Genomic DNA, 17,339 nt, shown 5'->3' on the forward strand with positions numbered 1-17,339 from the left:
CATATGCCCTAGGGTCTGGGGGGGGACTTGGGAGAAATGATTGCACTGTGATATGGCAAATGATATTGGCATTTAAACAGGAACTGGCAGCACACTATAAACAGCCAAAAAAGCATTGACAAATCCATGTGGTCTTGCAGGTTATGGTCGCTGATGGCAATGAAAATGCTGTGCTAAGACCTGAGGGACAAGAGAAAAATGTTTGAGGGAATATGAAAAGCGAGTTGGGATCCAGCTGAACTGGATAAGACATCCCCAAGTGGTGTGATAGGTTCCCTTGAAAATATGTTACGTATGTTATTGAAATATATTACCGTAAAATACAATAAAGTGTTCCCCTCCAAAAAAGAGAATAGAGGAGCCACATAAATGGTCAAACGCGTGGAGTTTGATGATGAGCCCTGTGGGATGCCACAGTAAAAGCAGATCAACGGTGAGCCATAGAGACTGTATGAGTACAACCCTTTGGAAAAGACGCTAACCAGCTTAATATGTTGCTCTGTTAACCAGATTTGGCAAGTCAATCTAGAAGAATGTAGTGAGAAAGCGTGTTGAAGGCTGCCGAGAGATTGAGGAGGATATGGGCAGCAGAGCACCTGGCATCCATAATCATCTATATGTCATTACTGATGGCTATCAATATGGTTTCAGTACTAAGAATTGGGCGGAAATCTGACTAATCTGCATTTAGAGGATAGTTATCTTCTATATGTTTTGAGTTTTTGACAGTTGCATACTACCACAACTTAACATGAATTTATTAGTCCTGCAAGATTCAGGGTGGGGTTTTTCAACAGAGGGACGAGAAGCACTGTTTCCCACGGACCAAGCACCTTGCCAGAAGACAGGGAGGAATTGCAAATTAATTATATTACAGAGGTTATTGAAAGGGCAATGGCTTTCATAATCTTAGCTGGACAGGGACCTAGTGGGAGACAGAGGAAAGTTGTTTTAGTTTGAAAAGATGACATCGTGACTTCCCAATAAGAAATGTGATCAGGGTGCTAAAGGAAGACAAGAGGAGGTAGAACTCAGTTGTGCATAGATTAAAATACATGATTATCTGTTACAAAAGAACTCAAAGCTGTATAATCTTAATCTGGAAGAAGTCTGATCAATCGGAGCAGAGCTTTTGTGAGGGAGCGACTGATGTCTAGTAACTTCGGGATGAGCTACGGAAACAGTGAAAATGTCATTAGCAGGATTTGTTTTTCACGTTCAGATGTGTTTTTGGTAGTGCTTAGCTCAGTGACTGTGTATTAACATGTAAACGTGTGTGCTGGATTCTTGCAAGCTTTTACACCTTTTTGGCAGGGAGTGCTCTTCAATATACCAGTGTGCAGAGGAGGACATTCTGTGAGGGGCCTACGTTTGACAGGAGAGTGACATCTGATGCTGATGTGACCAAATTGCAGAAGAGGTCCATGGACATTTTTATGTCCTCCCGTGGAGTAGGGCAAGTACTACCTAAAAGAGCAACACATTTATGGAGACCTTGCTATGACCATGGGCGATTTATTAATATGAAAGATGAATTGCAAATAGTTGTGGCATGATTTATCTTATTGATAGTAGAAGAGTGACCTGGGAATCTGTCCAAATGAGCACTCTTGAGCTAAGGGATTCGGTTAGGATACCACAAACATATGTCTGCTCAAGTGTGAGGTCCGCAGTACGAGTAGACCCTTGGACTAGTAGGAGAAAATAAAAAACTGAACAAACATTGAACTCTTTCGAAGCTGCCTCAACCTGCTCGCGCCAACATGAAGATTAGAATCAGTGGGAACAATTAATCTGTTGGGTGTTAGGTAGGCAGCAGAAATGAAGTCTTGCAAAGGAAGCATAACATTGTTCGTGGGTCCAAGGTCTGTAAATTAAGAGTACTTTAATAGACCATTTAAAAGTCATGGAGAGGGTAACAGGCAACAATTCAATGTCAAAGAGCTGATTTATTGCTCATGTGGGGACCGAAAAAGCTGCTGTTGACCTGTATTCATAATTTTAAAAGCGTTCCTGCAGGAATCGTCAAGTAATCATATAATGAGCAACTCCTAACTGAAAAGAAAAGCTTTACTTTTTAGCAAATAAAGAACTAATATCTTGTATTAGGTCATGGGCTCATTCACAGGAAATGAACAAACCAGCTTTAATGATCAAGTATGGCATATGAAAAGAACTACCTTGCTTATAATCTGATATTAATATACCTTTGGGGTAAATTTGTTTGTATCAAGTAATGGAAAAAGTTCAGAGTCTAAGAGGCTGAATACCATGAAATAATTAACAAAACACACATTTCACCGATAACCCTACATGCTTTTTATTACAAGACTACCAAGCATATGTGAAAACCTCATCATTCAATAACTACACCTAAAGCACAAATACCTGGAAAGAGAATAAACAGATTCATTAAATTATGAGAAATATGAATAAATCATTGACCAAATAGAAAATTTATATAATAAAGCCAGGAAAAAAAGTTGTAAAATATAGTTTACAATAATTATTCACATTCAAGGCTGTACAGTAATACATACAACAATGTGGCCCCGAACATGAATTTAATCCAAATAATTCATATATTAGAATTTAAATAACACAGACTGAACTAGAGGCCAACAATTAGCCAGCAAATAACCTTATACAAGAATAAAAATACAAAAGGTATATCCTAATATCATTGCATTATTTGCTTCTGTTTTCATACATTTTTTCCATTTCTTGTTTTGCTTTGCCTGTACATCACAGTTACAGTCAGCTACAAACCAGGTAGCAATATTACACATAACTGACTGCCACTAACCTGAAAGAAAGCTAATGTATTATTACATCTTTTCCTTACTATGTGTTTGTTAAAGGAACCGCTTTTCTAAATGTTGCTATTGTGTAATACATTTTAATGACATTCAAACTCAGCACATGGTCGTTATAGGAGGTTTTTAGCAGTAAATAAGTCCAATTCCACATACAGAGTCATTCTAAACAGAGACTTGAGGACTGGGAGAGTCACATTTTACCAAGCGACCTGTTGCTTTTACAAACAATAATGTACTCACTGCACACACATTTGCCTTATTACTTGTGAGCTGGAAAAAAAGTTGAAGATAGAACATACAGTGCTTGAAACCTGCTGCAAAATGATTGTGGTGCCTCCACATTACTTGCAAATGTATCACATTTGGATCTAATCTATACTTAAGATTACGGTTTGTATTTAACTTAGTGCAGACAAGGGTTATTCTCATTAAACAGAAATGTTCTTGACCACAACCATTTAAAATGAAAGTTGCAATTAACAGACCAATATGAAAGCTAAGCATTGTCATTCAGTAGACATGACTAAAGTACCATACACGTTTCAAGATGTCAACTTATCACATGGAGAAACTGATCCATAATGAGAGGGGTTGCCCAATACATCTGTTTTCACATGTATTTCAGGATTGAATAAAATAGTTCTAATAGAGTTTGTCTGCAAATGGCACACTAACATTTATTGTGCAGTACTTTATACAGAGGAAGGGACTCTTAATGCTAATTATTTGCACCATCAGAAAGAAAAATCCATCTTTGGAGCGTTGTGAAGCTTTTACACTCTAAAATGTTTATAAATTCGCAATGTTTGTACGCATTAAAAGCATTCTCAAAAACACACAGTTTTATTAAGATCACAAATTTTAAACTAAAATCAAAGGCCAGGTCATAGAAGTTTACATGATAACAAATGTAAGATTTGCAATGGAGGAAAAACGTCAGTGCCATGTTTCTTTTTTACAATCTGAAACCTACTTTTCAGAATACTGAATGTCTGTCAAAGACACACAATGCATTTGAAGACACAAGTATAAGTACCGTGTAAATCTTGTAAGCAGATTTAAGAGTAAAAGCTATGTAAGGGATCCACTGACCTTACTGCAAGTGCCACATACCAAATAAGCAAATAAAACAGGTGACATTACACCTTAGCATAGTTTTTTTTTAAACTCCCTGCTAATATATCATTTAATAACAACCAGAAAGTAAATACGCAACTGAAAGGCCTGAACTACAAAACGGCATACATACATATGTATATAAACACACATATTATATATATATATATATATATATATATATATATATATATATATATATATATATATGTATGTATGTGTGTGTGATCTTAATTATGTGGATGGGTTCTTAAACTGATGTTAATTTTAAGTTAAGCCCCTTAAACAAAATATATCCACTAACTGGCTACACAAATGAGCTGAAGTGCACAAAAGCCATGTGTTTACTGCAACAATGCACATGTGGAAGCCTCAAGAAAAGCACAATGAGCAAGCAAAGCAACCCTGAATTCCATTTATATTTGATTTAAAAATAAACAATATTTCAAACATATGCTTTCCCTCAAGGTTGTAACTAGGTGGTTTTAGGAAGGCTCTTCAGGTTTGCTGCAGAGCTCATGACTTGAATCAGGGAGTCCTAGCAGCAGATAGGGAGACTTGTTTACTATGTTTAGACAAACACTGTTATATGCTAGTATTCTGATGGTTCTGGTATCTGTGCCTCCAAACTTCTTGGATCTTTTTGCACCACTTATGGGCATTGCCGCTGGGATCCATCAGGTAATAAGTTCTATTTGGCTATAAAAAGAAAAGAGATGAAAAAGAGAAAAAAACAATCAGATTGCAGACTGAATGTTAGACTAAATGAATTTTAGTTTTGAGCATCATTGAAAAATATCACTTCAGGAATATATACAGAAAAGTTCAATAGCAAAGGAATAGGTAAGTGCAGAGCCTACTCTATCTCAAGCATTGTACTCTCTTACAATTGGAGTACTTTTGTGTCATCACAGGTCAATTTGAAATGGGGCTGATTTCATTCCAACTGCTTTAAATTAAAGAAGGACCCTAATCCCCATTTATATGTATTTGTATATGTATATATATTTTAATTAGCTGTAACAGGAAACGTGTGGGTGGGTTCTGCAGCACTTTAAAGGCCAGTTTCAACGTGTCACCTGCTCGAGGTGTTGAACACTAGTTATCTTTAGAGATTTGAACCAGCTCTCTTTCTAGACTCCTACATTGACATGGGCCTGTAGGAGATGCTTTGTTTTCTGTCCTGGCTCCTCCGGAGCCCCTTAATGGTAGCATACAAGACTGGCCGATGGGTAACTTTAATCACTCAAGTGTGAATTAGGTCGGGTTGACACAGACATACAAGTTATCAGCTGCTCGCTTTCAAAGCTCTTGGGTTACACAGATTTATCTAAAGTTGAAAGAAAAATATTTACATCTTGAGTGCTCTCTTCTTAGAAACTGAAGAAACCATACAATAAAACATTACCCTGCATTATTCCCAAATTCAGAATTGTTCACAAAAGCCAATGTAAGGCTGTGTTGTATTTAGTAAGTCCTCTGTTTGTTGCTGCTAACCCCCCCACCCCCCACACACATAGATTGAAAAGCATGAGAATAGGAGATTTAGCTTTTTTGTTGTTGTTTAGATTAAGTCATGGTCACAGAAAATTTACCTAGCCCACCTGGTCACACCATGGAAACACAGATTTATACCTGGCAGAGGGAAAAAGAATGGATCATGTCAGACGCGCTATAGCTCTATTTGATATATTGCGGAGGTAACAGCTGACCGGATGGCTATGATACTCCTCAATGCGGAGAAAGCTTTTGACAGTGTTATGGAGTTATCTATTGGAAATTCTGAAATATAAAGTGTTTGGTCCATACCTGTCAGAGCTATCTATTACACTCCCTACGCCGAACTCCAAATTATGGGTCAAGAATCGGGGAGAATAGACAAAACAAGAGGAACTAGACAAGGGTGTCCCAGCTCTCCAATTCGGTTTGCTCTCTACATAGACCCATTTATTGAACACATTGCCCAAAGTCAGGAAATGCAGCCAGCTCGAATTAATGAATACAACACAAAGGTACGAGCATACGGGGATAATATCGCAGTAATAACTTCGGACCCAGGTAGGGCAATAATTGAGGTTGAGCAATTGGACAGTGAATTTGGGAGAAAATCGGGCTACCTATGAAACGGGGAAAAACCAGATTGATTGTACTGATAACATTGCTTTTATAGACACTTGTAGGACGGTTACGTACCTAGGGATCAAGATAAACTCCAAGGTTGCCACCATATATCATATCACGCTCGATACCCTGATAAATAAGATTAGCACTGACTTGAAGCGTATTAATGGTCTACACATATCAATTATTGGTGGAAGTACTGTTCTTAAAATGAAAGTACTACCTAAGGTACTTTATCTGTTTTTAACTATTCTCCTCGTGATCGATGGCTCCTTGTTCAGGAAGTTGGACTCCATCTGTATACCTTTTAAATGGCAAGACAAGGAGACTAGGTGAGCCCCTTAAACTGCTAACTCTTCCACGGGAACGAGGAGGATGGGCAGCTCCTAAAGTTTTGTTTTATTATTGAGCAGTCCTCTTATAACAGAAGGGGGTATTGTTTTCCGCAGAAAGGGGCAATACAGAAGCGTGACCCCTCCTACTATATATGAGCTCACGCTTGGTAAATCAGCATGGCTGTCTACTCCAAAAAGTTGAGCAGAGTTATTTTTTAAAAGTACGGTTTAAGAGTGTGATCACCCCTTGGAGAGTCTGGAACACGGTTTGAAAATTGATGAAGATTAAACGCTATAGCAGGTATACCTCCTTTTGGCGGTCCCCGCTTTTTCAGACCAACTTCTATGGCACAATGGTTAGGCAGTGGGAACAATCTGGTCTCAGTACAGTAGGGGATCTTTATTTAGTTGACCAATTATGTTAATTGATGGAACTGCAACTAGATTTTGGGCTAGCGGCCAGGTCCTTTTTTAATTAACAGGTGAGGGACAATTTGAGTAAGTTCAGTGTAGGTATATTTTCAGTGAAAAGAATTCCCCTCTTAGACGCAATAATCCGGTTAGATAGCAAGACAGCTTGTGATGATCTCCGGAAGGCCGAGTCTAACTGGGCAAGTAAGTTAGGGGAGGGGGATGTGGATCTATATATGTCCTTCAGGGCAAACGGGTAATTCAGAGCAATATGAAATATTAACCCAGGAAACATACCAAGGGTGTGGATCTTCTAAAGAAACTGGCTGCCAATCAAATTTACATCTTGATAGGTTCTGTTTTTTTCAAAACAGACATCCACAGAACTAGTGTGTGAAAACAATCAAAAGGTATACAAAAGAACACAAACACTTACTGTATGAACAAAAAAGGTCTTAAAATTCTTAGCCTCAGGGCGCAATTCCTGGGACCAGGGAATTTCCCCTTTCAAAACTTTATTGACAGGATCTACATAATATAAATGTGGTCCTTCTGTGAGAAGCAGCTGGCGGCGTCGAGCAAACAAACCCTAATAAATATAAAACACAAAAAAAATTAATGTATCACCTGAGAAGTTAAAATACAAATAGGTTAAAAAGAACAGAAGTTGAATTATTTGATACAATTTTGCTGAGAATGAGAAACGTCAGACATAAAAGACCACCCACCTAACACATTATTACTGTGAAACAAACAACACACAGCTCAATTACATATCATATGTATTAGCCACAAAAGCATGGACAATGCATTTCAAAACCTTCAGAGGAAAACATCTCAACATGATCTTCGAAAGAATGAACAAGCTCCCAAATAATTTTAATATCTTCAAACGAGGACACTGAAACATCTATAACATGATGCTCTATAGGGCTGCTCAGTAAAATAATTTACTGTATTAACCTAGATTAAAGGAAGACTAAAATCACGTTTAAGAAGTTATGATTCAGACTTAATATCTCTTTACTACAAGAAAATCTGCTCCCTGGAACGTAGAGGAAGGCAGGAGGTGAGGAATTTGCAGTTAATAAGAGTATCCACCAGAGACAGTGTTAGTATTCTGATGGATACTTCTAATTGCTCACCTTTTGAATCAACAGTTAAGCAATGCCCCCTTCAAGGAGGGAGGCGGTTCTGGGGAGTGGCCTTTACACCACCAAGCCCTGCAGGATCAAGTGGGTAAAATGCCCCTCTCTACAGACATGTGAAATCAATGAAACAGGGCCTGGTGAAAGGGTGGACAGGCACTCATGTGGCTGCCTAGCAGATGTCTTCAATAGGAACCCCCCCAAGCTAAAGCAGGAGTTGGCCTTTGATCTAGTTGAATGAGCCTTAAACACCTCTGGAGGATTCTTTTTGGTCACGCCACAACACATCTTAATGCATTGGGGCAAGGTCAGTTTCTGGAATACATTTCATTCCTTTGTTATGTTATGCTGATTTGTATAGCGCACTAATCACCAGAGCGGGTATCCAGGTGCTTGGGCAATGTGTGTAGATCAAAGGTGCTTATATGAAGAGCCAGGTTGTCAGCTCCTTGCGGACTCAATAAGTGAGGAGAAGGCTCTGATGTGTTGAAGGAAGTCAGCCCATGTCTTGGGTATGATGTAGGAGAATAAGCGACCTCCAGTTTTGCTTTTGTGGATGCCGGCATGTGTGAGTGAGACAGTGCGTGGGTGTCTGTTGATTTGGTTTAAGTGTATCTGGTTATTCAGGTATTGTGGTCCTGTGTTGTGTAGGGCTTAGTATGTGCGCACGAGAAGTTTGAATTGGATTCTCTTGTGAAAGGGGAGCCAGTTAAGCTTCCTGAGGTGCAGTGTAATGTGGGTGTGACGTGGGAGGTTTAGTAGGAGTCTTGCGGCTGCGTTCTGGTTGGTCTGGAGTCTGTGTTGGAGTTGTATGAAGATTCTGGTGCAGAGTGTGTTGCCATAGTCCAGTCTGTTGGTGATGAGTGCTTGTGTGATGGTCCGCCTGGTGTTCTGAGGCACCCACTTGAAGATCTTTCGCAGCTTGCGTAGGATGTGGAAGCAGGAAGTGCACACTCCGTTGACTTGAGCAGTCATGTTAAGCTTGTCATCTAGGATGACCCCTAGATTTCTCATGTGGTCTGTGGATGTGGGACCTAGCTCCAACAGCCCCCAGCTGGAATCCCATGGGGAGGTCTTGTTGCCGAAGACCAGTACTTCCGTCTTGTCGGAGTTGAGCTTCAGGCAGCTGGGTCACATCCAGTCTGCTATCATGGTCATGCAGTTGGAAAGGTTGGTTCTGGTAGCCTTTGTCTTATCCGTCAGGAAGAGGATGAGTTACACTAGCGAACCTAACAAACAGCAGATCATCCACCCAGTACTCCTTTGTCTTAAAGAAGAAACTGAGGGCACACAGTGGGTCAAACCTGTGGCGATGGTTGTGGTGAAAACACAACATGAAAAGCGCCATGGACTGCACCTTGTGGAAATGTGACACCACCTTTAGGAAATAGGACATTTGTCCTAAGCATCAATTTGTCAGGAAAAAAACTGGTAAACAAAATCTGAACTGACAAAGCCTTCAGTTAGCTCACATGATGTATGGGACTGATGGCAATTAAAAACATGGTTTATCCAGTCAAAATGTTCAAGTACAACTAAAAGAGGCTTGAAAGGAGGACACATCAAGAACATTACAGCTAAATTGAGGTCACACTGAGATGTAATAAATGAGTCAGGGGGAAACCTATGTGAAAGTCCTTATAAAAAGCCCATCACAATGTGCGATTAGTAAATGTGGGCTGATCAGGCAAATGACAGAAGGCCAAAAAGACAGATAAGTAACCAATAACAGTGCCTACACTCAAGCTACAATGACATTAACCACCTGCGAATGTAGCTCAAAGCCCCTCAGTTGAATCCGCCCAATCTCCACGCATGAAAGTGCAGATTGTGGAGGGTTGGGTGCAGCATCCTGCCTTAGTGTAGGGACAGTAGATACTCCTAAAGAGGAAGCCAAAGTAAAGTGCAGATGCTCACAGATAACCAGAACCTTTTGGTTCAACTGAGGACTAAGAGAATTAGCTGTGCTGCATCCCATTTGACTTTCTTTAGGATCCACTGGATCAGCAGCAAAAATGGAATTTTAAATAGGAAGCTAGAGTTCCACTGAATGTGGAATTTATCTCTAAGAGACCCTTGAGGAGGAAACTCCAAACTGCTGGAAACTTGAGTATTTCCGGGGAAAGCAAATATATGTAAGGATGTCACTGATGTGCATAGTACCTTCAATGGAATAGGTAGCATCTGGTCCACAATGTCCTTAAATACTTTGCAGCATCCCGACCTTCATTTACTGTGTGAGGAAAGGAGCTGTACAAGTCCTCTGCCAAGGCCATCAACACCTTGTGTGCCATGTCTCAAAGACACAAGACACAAATGTATTCAGGTAGTGTAATGACAAACTGGCAAAGGAAAATACTTTCTAGCATATAGCGTTAATAGTTTTACATTCTTTGTCTGGTGGAGAAGTAAGAAAAGAATATGGGTTTACTTTTCTTGTGCAGGTGTACAATACATGGCTCTCTGGAACTGGATGTTGTGTGAAAAACGTTTGATCATCTGGCACAACCTTGAACCAAGGCTGGAAATGACTTACACCAAGTAGCTAGGACCAATTCAGGCAGTGCATCACTGAAAGGCAAAAAGGCCTCAGAGGATAACTGCCCAGGCTTCAAAATTTCTGGGAGAAGGTTAGCTTTAGTCTCTTCAGTGGGGAGTGGCAATTACAGGATTACTGCTCCCCTCTGCACCACCACCATTAAGAAAATGTTCTTTCTCCACTGAAGGCCCTAGAGGCAAATCTAGTGTAGACTCTGAAGGATTATGCATGCCACTGGCATGTGGCAAAGCAAGATATAAGCCGGCATCTGTAGAATGCGGTGGTAGCAAATTATCTACCTCATCAACATCCTCATCTTGTGGAACATGTTGGAGGCTAAGAATGGCATCCACATCTGATTTCCATCCTCCAGAAGTGCTGCTGCCTAGGTTGCGGAACGTGAGAATAGCTCTCAATGTCCCCAGCATTTGCTTTGGTAATAGTGTACCTTGACAATGGGCCATATCTAGCCAAAGATGGTTCAGGAACAGAGACCGAAGATGGTGACAAATCTGAAACTGTAGCCAGCACAGAGAACTAGAAGTGAGGGCCTGCAGCACAAGGCTGTATGCATGGCCTGGTGCAGTCGGCGAAACAGGCTGACTTTGACTTGGGTCAGGGGCGTAACACAAGCCCCCGCAACCCCCGCGTTGCGGGGGGGCCTCACGCTCCAGGGGGCCCGCCGGTGGCCCCTCACTTAATGCATTGATTGACTGAGTAATTTTAAAATTGGATGGTCCCGGCCGGGGCCCCGTGAGGGCGAGGCTGGCAGCGGTGCGGGGCCCCGGCCGGGGCCCATGAGGCAGGCTGGCAGTGGCAGCAGAATGGCCATGCCGGGGCCCCGGCGGGGACCCGTGACGTGACTGAGGCTGGCAGCGCACAGGATGGTGCGGGGCCCCGGCCGGGGCCCGGCCCCATGACGTGTTTGGTTGGCAGCAGCTACTGAGGCTGAGCAGAGCTGCAGAGTTGAGCACGTCGGGCCGGGCCCCGGCCGGCGGGGGCCCCGTGAGGCTGGCACTGCAGCAGGATGGTGCGGGCGGGGCCCCGGCCAGGGCCCGTGTGTGGCTGGCAGTGGCAGCGCCGCCCGCAGCGTCTGCTGAGAGGCTGAGGAGTTGAGCACGTCGGGCGGGCCGGCCGGGGCCCCGTGAGGCTGGCACTGCAGCAGGATGGTGCGGGGCCGGGGCCCCCCGTGTGTGGCTGGCAGCGCCGCAGCGGCTGCTGAGGCGGCTGCTGAGCAGAGTTGAGCACGAACGAATGCGGAATGCCATGGGTGTGGGGCTCCGGCCGGGCGGCCCGGAGTGTGTGTGAGACTGGAATGGGATGCCATGATTGCAGGAATGGTGCGGGCCTGCGCGGGGCCATGTTACACGGTAGTACCAGTCCTGGGTAGTACTACTATAGTCTCTAGTCTTAATGGTGGTGGGGGTGGTGGGTGGCTGTGGATCAATGGCGGCAGGGCAGCCAGGGTTGTTTACTCCTCTCATGACTCTGGTGACTTTCACTTTCCTTTCCGCGGCTTCCGGACCCGTATGCGCGCCGCGGGGGCACTGGGCAGGGGGGGCTGGCTGGTGACTGACGCTGACCAATGGCCTCATAGGGACAACACATGCCAGTACACATGCGCATTGCGCAATGAGGTCATGACGACACACTAAAGCGCGTTACCGTTATAGTGTAAGGTGTGACATCATCAGGGGCGCGGAGCAGAAGACCAAGAAAGTAAGCCTGAACTGAAGCCCCACGCTGACCGTTGACGGACGCTCAGGACTTAGGACTCATCACAGGACACAGGTGACAGCAGTGTACACTCATATACTCTCCAAGTTTATCCGAACAACAGCGCTATAATAAACTAATTCATCGACCAAAGTTAAGTTTGGGTGGGATTTATTTTACGACTGCTATAATATAAGGCAGTCTTTCTGGGTAAAAACGTGCAGGATCGATGAAGCAGGGCGCTTCCTACCTTGCATGTGGTTATGCTATTCAAATTAAACCTAGTTTCAGTACAGATCGCGTGGACGAAATTTTGGATTTCTGTCCAAGTTCTTCTCCCAGAGAACAGACATCGGAGTGGCTGCCGAATTTCAAACAAGTAAATATTGAATTATTAATATGACATGAACTGCCGCTGGTAACTTTCTGCTATTGGCCTGAACAACATTTTTGTACTAATACGAACTTACAATCGTCGAAATTGCCTGTTATGTAGGAAACAACTTGCTGATTGGATTGCACTAAAATGTGTGTTAATTACACATTAAAAACGAGGTTATTAAATGGTTGTGATGTTAAAAGCTCTTAATAGGAAAGTCATTTAGATATGTAGAAATAGCGTTAAGAGGGATCGAGTACAATTCATTTTAAGCCCTAATGAAGAGGTTTGAGTGGATAGGGGAAGTGATAATCTAAAGTGAGGATTAACACGTGTGTGTGTGCCTAATTTAACTCCTAGAATGTGCCCAGGTACAGTGCTGACACGTTTGCCTTTCTTGAATTGTGCTGAATGAATACATGACGGGGCTATTTGTAAATGTCAGTGTAAGCACAACAAAAAAAGCACTTACAGCAATCAAAAGTGAGTAGCCACACTTGGCGAGTTTTTAGATGTGTTTTTCCAGTAAAATTGTTTTGGAAGGACAGACAATGAAAAGTTATCAGTTCAAGCTGGCAGCCTACAGCATTAAAAAGTAAATAGCCCGCCCTGCGGCGCTCGGGTGGCGCTGCTCTGCCCAGCTTGTAGCCAGCAGGAAGGCCCTTCTAGAGATAGCATGTGGCATGCTTTCCAGACGTGGATCATTAGTGATGGGAAGAGGATTCACTTCCATGGGAAGTGCAAGCGGTTCACGCTCAAGGCGCTGAACCGTATAGCGAGCGAGCTGCAGAATGTCACATTCATTGTGCATCACACTCTGAGAACGAGACATGGCATCGCCAGCTCTGACGTGATGTGAACCAGCGAGAAGATTGGGCGATGGATGTTTGGATGGAGAGGATGAGTGGATGGATGGAAGGGTGGGTGGCTGGAGGTGGGTGGGTGGATGGATGGAGGGGTGGGTGGGTGGATGGAGGGGTGGATGGATGAATGGATGGAGGGTTGGGTGGATGGATGAATGGAGGGGTGGTGGGTGGGTGGATGGGTGGTTAGATGGAGGGGTGGGTGTATGGATGAGTGGATGGTTGGAGGGGTGGGTGGATGGATGGGTGGATGGATGGAGGGGTGGGTGGATGGATGAGTGGATGGATGAGTGGATGGATGGATGGGTGGGGGATAGATGGATGGATGGATGGCAAAGTGCCCAAGTGTATGTGGCAGGAGCAAGTTTCCTTGACGGACAGGCTCTGGACATTGTAATGCTGCAGTTTAGAGGACGCACTTAGAAGCCTGAGGCGGATGCTGGCTCTTGTGCTTCCAGCATCATTGGTCAGTAAATGTGTGCTGCTAAATGAAAGTGACCCCTGAAAAATGTGTCTAGGAGGACTTGAGATGGGCTCCACCTTTAGTGTGCCTACCCATATAACGAAGGGTGAAACTACAGGTCCGGTTTTGGGGCATCACCCTTCATCAGCCAAGTTAGCTTGAGTCCAGTGGCGCAGTGGGAACGGGACCCATGCCTGGGCATGCCCTGCCAACCTAGGGCAACAAAATCAAAACAAGCATTGGAAATGCAATAGGTCTCGCAGCATTAGAGTTAGTGCTTTTAGAATTGTTTATGGGTTTTTTTTGTAAATCTTTAGCATTTTTGTTTCCTGTAGCCAATGCTAAAGAATTTCAAAAAAAAAAAGCCATAAACATTTCTAAAAGCTCTGAAATGCAGTCTGAAATGCTGGATATATATTCAGTACAGATACACTATATTGTTAATGAAGACATAGGATATAATATGTTGTACTGTATACACACAATTAGATGGGAACGTGCTGTGTGTGTCAGCGATTGAAAGAGACTGCACTCAGAGTTGCTGTGCGCATCAGCGAAAAGATTGCAGAGTAGACACGCAATACTTGTACTAAAGTGTTGTGCGATTGTACTGTAGGCACGCAATTTAAAATCCAGCTAAACGCGTCAGCAGAGTTGCTGTGCGCATCAGCGAGTGAACTGTAAACTAGACACGCAGTTTTAAAATCAAGATGTGCGTATCAGCGAAAAGATTGCAGGGTAGACGACCAAATACTTGTACAAAAGTGCTCTGCGTGTCAGCGAAAGAACGTAAAAGTCTGCACTGGGCACTGCTGTGCGAGTCTGCAAGAAAGCATGGAGCTGCTGTGCGCATCAGTGAGTAAACTGTAAAGTAGGCACGCAATTTAAAATCCAACTGTGCGCGTCAGCGCCGCGGAGTTGCTGTGTGCATCAGCGAGTGAACTGTAACTTATACACACAATTTTAAAATCAAGCTGTGCGTATCAGCGAAAGGATTGCAGGGTAGACATGCAAATACTTGCACAAATGTGCTGTGCGTGCCAGCGAATGAGCATTAAAGTGCACACAGCGTCGCTGTGCGCGTGAGCGATAGAGCATGGAGCTGCTGTGTACATAAAATGGACACAAAGCTGGTGTGCACGTTAGTATTGGCACAAAGCTGTTGTACACGCTGTTGTCCGTCTGTAAAGGCTGCTGGGTGTGTCAGCCAAGGAGAATGAAGCTGGTTTGCGCGTCAAGGTTTCTAGGTGCGCAATCAAAGAGCAACATCGGGTCAATGCGTTGCACGTTGCGTTCCAATGACGAATTTCTGGAATGCCACAGTTATATGGAGAAGTCCTAAAGTTCACAGAGGAAAGCACAGTGCCAGCACGAGGACGGGCAGTCACGAGCAGGTAGTTAAAGAAATAACATGGAACCACCCGGACAGCGGTAAAGTTAACAAGTGAAAGCGGGATGTAAGTAGGGGGGAGGAGAAGTCTGGGCAGGCAGGATGACTCAGGGGAGGGGGCGGAGCGGGGCAGAGCGGCATGTGGGTGTGAAGAAGCCGGGCCTTTGAAGTGAAGCTAAGCTTCACTTCAAAGGTGTCGGAGGAATGCGGGCGGCTGTGCACGCGCTTTTAAGCTCAATGCACATGCGCATTGAGCTTAAAAGTCACGGGCACTGCAAGGAATCGCCACGATTCCTTGCAAGTTGGATAAAGAGTGGATAAGCCCCCATAGTCTCGCAAGCTCGATGCGCATGCGCATCGACAGGCGAGACCTAAAGAACCAATGATGGATGGAATGCTGAACAATGCAAACATTCACCCCCAGTCACAGATCTGGGTTTAATCCATTAATGAGGAGTGATGCCCTGAAACCGGTCCCAGGATGCTTGTCCCTGGTCCAGAGAGGACCTGCCTGGCAGTTCGGGCTCGACTGTTCCCATGAGGCACAGGGTCAAGACTGATATGCATATGGCTGGGTCCGAACTTGGGGGTGGTGAGCAAAAGAATGATGGATTTAACCCAGATCTGTAACTGGGGGTGAATGTTTGATTTGTTCTGCATTCCGTCCATCATCTGTTCTTTTTGCATGTGCCACGTGCAACACAGCCATAACCCGGTGCCAGCAGGGCTACCACACCAAATATTGTAAACTTGAGATCAGAAAAGCCCGCTTTTATGAACGGAATGTTCTCCCAGCTGATCTGGGTTGGACGGAACAGCAGCCGTGCGACCTTGTACACATACACCATACAATTATTCCAATCACGGTGATCATTGATTCAGCACGCGTCATACTTTTAACCTTTCTTGTCACTCATGTACTATTAGTTTTTTGTTATCCTCCTTAGTGGTGCAGCCTTTATCGACCACAGATAGATGTAAGGCATGCCTGTCCCCACCTAGATTCAGACCACTGACATGCTCCTTACACAGTGGTCCCCGCATCTTGTTCTCAACCCTCTGAGACATCTTAGAGACCCTTGTGATATAGGTCAGTGTTCAACAAAAGTGTGGTGGGCATGTTACTGGTGGTGGTTCCCAACCTGTCCTTCTGGGCATCCTCCTGTTGGGAATTATGCCCACTCCCTCTCGTGCCAGTCACCGCTGCCACCAAGTAGTTGGCACCACTGAACATGGCAAGCCTGCAACATGTAACACTAGTGTTGTGAATTCATTACACTATAGTCGTGTTGTACTAACTTGGGGGCCCTAGTTCAAATACCAAACCCTGGTGCTATATTCAACATTGTGTGATTCTGGGCAACTCACTTAATCTTCTTGTGCCTAAAATGTGATTTGTGTAAAATTTATGTGTGTAATCCCCACTTGATGCACATGTAGGTCACTCCCTCAAACCACCATATAATGTATAGCACTATGTTAGGTCATGCAATGTTAATTCCATTTATACACGTAATTGGGACACTAATAGCACACTGTACGGTTTGTTTTGTATATTTACATTACATGGCAATTATAGGGAGCAATCATTTGAGCTGTATATGTTTATATATTAACTGCCTGCATTGATAATGGCATAGAACACTATTTTAATACAATCGAATTGTGACCTCATAACTCACTTTCAGCATGCTAATTACAGCGTGTATGTTGAGAGTGTTTCCCACTTTCTCACTAGAACTTACAGAAAGACAATATAGAGGCATTTCATTTAAATGGTGGTTTCAAAGCAAAATATGCTAGATTTCTGGGAGGTAGGGCAAAGTAGTATATGGTGGGCCGCGCCGCCGGGGGGAGGCATGGTGGGCCGCGCCGCGGGGGCGGCCCCCTCCATGTGCTTTGCAGGGGGGCCCCCTCAAGTTTCGTTACGATACTGACTTGGGTCAGCCATTGCCGTGGGAATCGGCAGAAGTACAACTGATCGCCAAAAGGAACACATAGAGGGAGCCAAAAAAACTGAAATAACAGCATCATGGCGT

General features: G+C 43.8%; 1 protein-coding gene across 2 annotated transcripts in view; it reads right to left on the minus strand.

Moving 5' to 3' along the window:
- Nucleotides 1–2,295: 2,295 nt before the first annotated feature.
- Nucleotides 2,296–17,339, minus strand: part of PDPK1 (3-phosphoinositide dependent protein kinase 1) — a 257,044-nt gene continuing 242,000 nt past the window's right edge. For both annotated transcript variants that reach the window (XM_078664942.1, XM_078664943.1), the window contains 2 exons: nt 7,239–7,391; nt 2,296–4,634 (listed from right to left, as the gene is read on the minus strand). In XM_078664942.1, coding sequence (XP_078521068.1) covers nt 4,521–4,634; nt 7,239–7,391 — 267 coding nt within the window. In that variant the 3' untranslated portion in view covers nt 2,296–4,520. The remainder of the gene's footprint in view (nt 4,635–7,238; nt 7,392–17,339) is intronic.

Source organism: Lissotriton helveticus, chromosome 10 (assembly GCF_964261635.1).
Source record: "Lissotriton helveticus chromosome 10, aLisHel1.1, whole genome shotgun sequence".
Lineage (NCBI taxonomy): Eukaryota > Metazoa > Chordata > Amphibia > Caudata > Salamandridae > Lissotriton > Lissotriton helveticus.